This window comes from Nicotiana tomentosiformis, chromosome 1 (assembly GCF_000390325.3).
Source record: "Nicotiana tomentosiformis chromosome 1, ASM39032v3, whole genome shotgun sequence".
NCBI lineage: Eukaryota > Viridiplantae > Streptophyta > Magnoliopsida > Solanales > Solanaceae > Nicotiana > Nicotiana tomentosiformis.
The window spans coordinates 29,173,333-29,181,317 of record NC_090812.1 but is presented as its reverse complement, the minus strand read 5'-3'; the positions used below and the strand labels follow the sequence as shown (position 1 = coordinate 29,181,317).

At 41.9% G+C, this 7,985-nt stretch overlaps 1 protein-coding gene across 1 annotated transcript; it reads right to left on the bottom strand.

Moving 5' to 3' along the window:
• Positions 1–7,270: 7,270 nt before the first annotated feature.
• Positions 7,271–7,642, bottom strand: LOC138905073 (uncharacterized). Its single transcript, XM_070193577.1, has one exon. It carries the CDS (start codon positions 7,640–7,642, stop codon positions 7,271–7,273), a length of 372 nt encoding a protein of 123 aa, XP_070049678.1.
• Between the last annotated feature and the right edge of the window lie 343 nt (positions 7,643–7,985).

The window sequence follows — 7,985 nt, the reverse complement described above, 5'->3', positions numbered from 1 at the left end:
AGTTGTTCTTAAAAATCGTGGTGTTTTAGCAAGTAGAAGTATCAATTTGAAGACAAATTCGGAAGGGACTCGGAAAAATAGGACAGTTTGGTGGTAGGTTGGATCAGTATGGTAATAGATATGATCGGTTCTTTGGGTGCTTATGATGTGGGGATTTTCTACAGGTGCATTGTAGCAATACTCTTGGGTTTGGTGACCTGCGTGGCTTTGTTGAGTTAGAGAGACTCAGTTATGATAGCTTGATTATGTGCAAATGGATTCCAAAGCATTCTCGGGAATTTCTACCACGGTTACCGACTGAGGAACATATTGAGTATTGTGATTTTCCACCGGATGGGATCAAATGGAAAGCTTCTGGCTGATCAGATATGTATTCTACTTGTGACCAGAATGATTATGAGGTTCTCGTATTTTTCATATGATGGCATAATAGATGCGGTGTGTTGTGTGGGATTAAGGTTTGCGTATGCAAGGTCATGGTTTAGTTTTGAAGGGGAGGTCATAAATTCTTAGAGGGCATGGACGGTTTTTAATGTTTAGATAAACGCTATAACTATTTGATATTGCGTGAGTGGAGTGTACCTTTCAGAAGGTGCACTACGTTTTGAATTATGGATATTTCATAGGTATTGTAACACTCTCCTGGTTGATAGACTGCTGATTTAAGACATTGCTATGTGGCACGAAAGAATGGGAGAAGTATTCCTCGTGGGATGATTGTGTATGAGAGATGTGTTAGACATTCGGGCGGTAGAGATGGGATCAGAAATGGTGATTCATATATTCTATGGATTTGGAGATCGGGAGTTATCAGGAGCAGATTGTTTCATGGTTGCAAACTATGAAGTCGTGGCCGAAGCTAGTTAGATAATAGTATGTATTATGACTCAGTCTTTGTGGATTTTCAAAGGGTTATTTATCTATTTGTGGGTAACCAGAGTTGATTTGGGGGTTCATTGGTAGGCCCAATCAGGATGTGTATTCTACACCGAGTCGGATTGGTTGGCCCCACACTGGTATTGTTGAGGGATGTGACGTTTGGTTGATGTTGCACTTATTCGTGTTCTGGAATGATCGGTGAGTTACTCTTCTATTCTACAAGGAGTTGTGATTCATTGGTTGTATGCACACATGGTGCGGTTCTATTGGGGGCCTTATGGCGGAATCTGAGCAAGTTAAGTATTTGGGTATTGCATGATCGATTGCATATTGGTTAGGTTCTTTCAGGTTTTGTGTGGCATTGTGTCAATTGCTTCTTCGTGATTATTGATTTTGAGCAGGGTGGCTCGAGGTATGTAATATGGACCATCGTTTGGATGGGGTCACGCATTGCAGCGGAGTTATGTTAAGGTATGAACCTTGTGTTAGAATCGTGTGATGGTTCTACGGTGTGTGATGGATTTTCAGCATTTCATTATGCCGGTACTTGTTAATCTTGCGGGTCAATTCTCTCATTTGAGTCATTTTCCATGACTGAGCACATTTGAATTGTTGCGTATTAGTGCACAGATGACACGGTTTGTGGCTCTGAGTTATATTGGTGTGGCATGGCTGTGGGATAGTTGTGTTTAATAATGTAAGATCATTGGACCTAGAATGGGTACTATCGGGTTCGATTACGGTATATTCGGGAGGATAATATCGAAAGTCGGCTTAGAAAGTGATTATGGTTCTGGTTGGGGCGAGAGAGCTCCATGACTTGTTCACCTGATAAGGGGTTACGAGATTCTGCGTGTTTCTTTTATTATCAACACTATACGAAGATTTTTTGAATGAGGTTTGGCTTGATATGGGGTTTAATACTAGTACTTGGTTAATTTTGGACTAGTTATTGTGATCAGGAACGGTGCTACACGCGTGCGAGTTGTGTAATATGTTAGGTAATTATATTTGTGGTTATAATTATGGCTCGATGCAGCTTGTTCAGACTTATACAGTGTGTAACTATGAGATTCGTGCCTTGAAAAGAAATTCTGAAGGTTGGGAATTGAATTCCAAGGTTTTTGGGCTAAGGTTAAATTAATAATTTTTAGTTGTATTGTGTTGTCAGGCCTATATGGAATAGGATGACGTGGGATCACCCCCGGGTAAGTGCGTGGTAAATTTGAATAGTGAGTTGATGGCATGGAAACAACTCTTAGCACGTTTGAGGACGAACGTATGTTTAAGTGGGGGAGAATGTAACAGCCTGGCTGGTCGTTTCGATTATTACAACTCTATTCCCTGAATTAATGCGCAATTTATGCATTACAGTTGATTTATGACTTATCAGGTTAGTTGGTTCGGGTCCGGAGAGATTTCGGAATGAATTGACACTTAGTCTCATAATGGAAAACTTAAGTTGGAAAAGTCGACCGGATGTCGATTTATTTGTAAACCACCTCAGATTTGAATTCTGATGATTCCAATAGCTCCGTATGGTGATTTTGGACTTGGAAGCGTTTCCGGAAAGTTATTTGGAGGTCCGTAGTAGAATTAGGCTTGAATTGCCGAAAGTTGAATTTTTGGGAAGTTTGACCGAGGGGTTGACTTTTTTATATTGGGGTCGGAATCCGATTCTGGAAATTGGAATAGGTCTGTAATGTGAAATGTGACTTGTGTGCAAAATTTGAGATCAATCGGACGTGATTTGAAAGGTTTCGGCATCGGTTGTGGAAGTTGAAGTTTCAAAGTTTATAGATTTTGATTTGAGGTGCGATTCGTCGTTTTGATGCTGTTTGATATGATTTGAAGCCTCGAGTAGGTCTGTACTATGTTATGGGACTTGTTGGTATATTTGGTTCAGGTCACGGGGTCCTCGGGTGAGTTTCGGATGGTTACCAGATCAATTTTTAGACTTGGAGTGTTGCTGGAAATTTTCTGATATTTGTATCTGGTTTCCTTCTACGTGATCGCGTGAGAAGGTCTACGATCGCATAGGGTTAATTGGGGTCTGTTGAGTTTTGTTCTATGTGATCGCGTGTGGAGGAATGCGATCACGTAGCTCTGGGATTTTGTGATTTGTGAACACGTGGCTAAGGTCGCGTTCGCGTAGAGGAAATGGAGCAGAAGTGGAGGTCATGCGTTTGTGCTTCGCGATCGCGTGGACGAGTCCGCGATCGCGTAGATTTGTGCATCAGTGATCCGCGTTCGCGTGGATTCAACCGCGTTCGAGAAGGCCAAATTTTGGGGGCAGTTTCTTTTGTTCTTCGCGATCGCGTGAACTAATTCGCAATCGCATAGGGTCAATTTTTGGCAGTGGAAATGTGTTCTTCACGATCTCGGGACTTGGGCCGCGATCGCAAAGAAGAAATGACTGGGCAGAGAGTTTATGTTCTGAAAATGGGACTTCGTCCCATTTTCCATTTTTACCGATTTGGAGCTCGAGAAGAGGCGATTTTTGGGAGATTTGAAAGGAAACAACGAGGTAAGTGTTCTTAACTAAATATTGGTCAAATTACCCGAATCCATGGTTGTTTTTAACATTTAATTGATCAATTAAGTTGGAAATTTGTGAAAACCCTCTTGGTTTAATTTAAAGATTTGAGGGTCGAGTTGATGTCGGATTTGAGTAAAATTTATATGGTTAGACTCGTGGTCGAAGGGGCGTTAATATTTTGTAACTTTTGTCGGGTTTCGATACGTGGACCCCACGGGCAATTTTTGAGTGTAATTTCGGATTTTGTGGAAAAAATTAGTATTTGATGTGGAATAAATTTCTATAATTTGTGTTGACTGAATCAAATAAATTGTGACTAGATTCGAGCCATTCGGAAGTTGATACGCGCAGAATGGAATTTCTGGAGCATTGTTTAGCTTGCTCGACATTGGATTCGGCTTGTTCGAGGTAAGTAACTCTTCTAATCTTGGAGTTGAGGGTATGAACCCTGAAAATACATATTATGTGAATTGTTTGGAGGTAACGCACATGATAAGTGACGAGCGTGTGGGCGTGTACCATAGAAATTGTGACGTAATTGTTTCCGTGGAATTTTGGAGTCAAATAATCTTGGTATTTTCTATGCAGTTTTATGTGTTAAAGAAATTTAGCTGAGAATCATATTAAAAATCATGTTGAGACTATGTACCAGTATTATTGGGACCCAAAGAGGTCATATTGCTGTGAATTTTTTGTTTAAATTGAAAATTCATACTCGGTCATATTCATTTCATTGCATATCATATCTCAGTCTATGTTATTATTTATTGATATATCATATCATCATTTTCGGGCTATTTTCATGACATTGTGAGCCCATGAGAGAGAGAGACTGGAGAGATTGATGACCGAGGGAGGCCGAGGACTTGACTGTGAGGATACTTTTGGGATCGGGTTGCACGCCGCAGCAGGCCATGTTGGCTTTATATATATTATCATTATTATTATGTGGATCGGGGTTGCCCGCCTGCAGCAGGCCTTATAGGCTTTATATAGCACGTGATTTGTCCGTGTGGATCCAGATATTGATACAATAGCATGTGATTTGTCCGTGCAGATTATAGCGCTTGGGCTGAAGGAGCCCTTCCGGAGTCGGTACACACCCCCAGTGAGCGCAGGTACCTACTGAGTGCGAGTGTCGAGTGCCGAGTGCCGAGTGATTGGGAGGACTGAGTGACTGGGAGGACTGAGTGAAATGATACTCTGAGAGTATGCATATGGTTTTATCACTGAGTGCATCGCATTGACGTGCGCATTTGACATACAGGCATAAAGATGCACTTTTCTCATGCTGTATAGTTTCACGTCATTCATGAATTTTCACACATACTGGCCTATGGACATAATGATGCATTTTTCACTGGCTATCTGGAAAGAAAATGAAACATCTTATTTATTGTGGAAAGGATTTTTGGGAAAATTACTGTTTTCAACTTACTCATATTTTTGGCAACTTCGGTAAACGATTTGGGATTTTCACTGATGTACTTGAAAGGCAAAACTATTTTTAGAAATCATGATCCAGCTGAGCATTTTATCTCTGGGTTACTCCTTTTATTACTTGCTTGATGTTGTTATAAACTGTTGTTGCTTATGGGAGTTGGACTCTGATCTTGGTACAAGCTCGTCACTACTTTCAACCTAAGATTTGGTTTGTTACTTATTGAATACAGGGGGTCGGTTATACTCATACTACACTTCTGCACCTTGCGTGTAGATATTGGATGTTGATGTTGTTGTACTCGACGAGAGCTGGAATTAAAGACGTACTTGCATTTCGATTGTAGCTGCCTCTTGTTCATGGTAGCCTTAGATTTATAAGAATCTGTTTATGTACATTTCGAACAGATGATATATTTATTTCATACCAGTTTTGTAAATTCTAATCTTAGAAGCTCATGATTTGTAGTACCAGTCCTTGGGAAAGTTTTGTATAAAAGTGGTGTATTATCATTTCTTATCTTAATAAATCTCATTAAGTTGGACAGTGGTTAATTGGCTTACATGACGGGTTGGGTTAGGTGCCATCACGACTAGGTGAATTTTGGATCGTGACAGAAATTCTGATGGCCCAAGAACTGAGCTACGCGAACGCGTGAAGCAGTATGCGAAAGCGAAGAAGTGAAGTGCACACTTATGCGATCGAGGACAAATGCATGCTAACGCGAAGAGTAAATATTATCTGCCTCCAAAAATAACACTACGCGATCGCGGAAGAGCTGGTGCGATCGCTATGAAGGAAACCAGCAACCAACAGAATAGCAATCCAAAATCATGGAGAAATGGTCTGTAGCCCATTTGAAATATACCTGAGGCCCTCGGGACCCCGTCTAAACACACAAACAAATTCCATAATCTAACACGGACTCGCTCGAGGTCTCAAATCACATCAAACAATGTCGAAACTATGAATCGCACCACGAATCGAACTCATGAACTTTCAAATCATCCAACTTCTAAAACGCGCGTCGAAACCTATCAAATCAATCCGGAATAACGTCAAATTTTGCAGGAAAGTCCCAAATGACATAACGGAGCTGTTGCAACTCTCGAAATTGCATTTCGACCCCGATTTCATAAAATTCAACTCTTGGTCAAACCTCTCAACCTTCCAAAACTTCAACTTTTCCAACTTTCACCGAAATGCTTCAAATTACCCTACGGACCTCCAAATCCAAATACGGACGCATGCCTAAGTCCAAAATCACCATACAAAGCTGTTGAAATCATCAAAACTGCATTTCAGAGTCGTTTACACAAAAGTCAAATTCCTGTCAACTTTTATCGCTTAAGCTTCTAAAACATAAATTCTTCTTCCAAATTGACTCTGTATCATCTGATAACTGAACTCGGCTACATACGCGCATCATAACACATAATACAAAGCTGCTCAAGACCTTATGCTGCCAAGAGGGACCTTAAATTCTCAAAACAACTGGCCGGGTCATTACATCTTCCCCCTCTTAAACAAACGTTTATCCTTGAGCGTGCCAAGAATCGTCCCGAAGTCACCAAATCACTGAATGCATTCATCCTTCATACACCCGTGGGTGACCCCGCATCACCCCAATCTACATAAGCCTGACGACACCGTCTCAACAGTAATTTATCCCTTGCACCAATATCACTAAGCCTTGCAGCCAAAACTTTCACCATCCGTTCATCTCCAAAAGGTCTGATTCCTACATCCACACCCGGTATTAGTCTCAACTAGTTGCAACAACTTATGCCTACACCCACACGGTACAACCACGTGACATGACACATCACACATATGCCCGTAACAACATCTCTGATCTCAATAGCTGCCGCAATCAAACCCAGCACCGACAGTTAGCCTCATATCCGTTAGAACCCTATTTCAAACCTCCACAACACTGACAACGATGCAAGAAATATGAAGACCTCCTAACTATTCACCCAAATTAACAAGTCACCTCTAAATACATCGGGCACACACCACGCAAGCTAAAACTCAATAAGCGAAGCACAAAAATGACTGAATATGTAAGGAGAAACATATAAGAGAACTATCAAATAAGCCCGACAGGCACAACTCCCTATCAGTACCATTCTATGAATCAATCTACAAGGAAGAATCAAAGTATATGAACAAATCACAAGGATCTCATCCTGATATAACTGCCACCGCGGCATGCAGCCCGGTTCAAACACATCAAATCACATGAATCTGCGAGGGTCTCACCCTTAACGCTGAATCACAAGTAGAATACACATCATACCAACCAAAACCTTCCACTAATTCACTTCCGCCAACAAAATCACAACACATACTAAGCTCTCACACTAGTAGAGCATCTAAATCGCAAGTCGTAACCCATCACCCAAAATTCACATCAAAGCTACCAAAATGAGGAACAGAAAGTCACTCCTAGCCTCATTGTCCTCTCTCTCCTTCCCTCGCCTGCCCTCTCTCTCCTGGTCCCACATGCCCTCTAATCGACGAGCGATATCTACCACCTGCTGAAATGAAATATCTGACTCCATCTCCTGAGCCATGCGGATCCGAATATCATGCTTGAGCCCCTCAATGAACCTACGGACTCGCTCCCTAACCAAAGCGACCAAAGCAGGTGCATGTCTGGCCAAATCACTGAATCTAATGGCATACTCTGACACTAACATAGTGTCCTGGTACAGCTTCTCAAACTCTGTGCGCCATGCATCCCGAAGGGACTGAGGTACAAACTCGCTTAGGAACATCTCTTAAAACAGAGCCCATGTAAGTGAAGCTGCATCGGTCGGGCTACCTAACTCATACGCCCGCCACCACTGATAAGCCTCTCCCCTAAGGTGGATCATAGTAAAAGCAACCCTACTCGTCTCCACAATACCTATAGTGTGGAGAATGCGATAGCACTGCTCTAGAAAGCCCTGTGCACCCTCTGAAGCCAAAACACTAAAGGTAGAAGGGTCATACTTCTTGAACCTTGCAAGTCTAAGATGCACTTCCTCAGATGTTGCTGCCCTAACCACGGGATGAACTAGAACCACATGTTGTGTCGCCATGACACCTGGAACCTGACCAACGGGAACGCGCTGTTCT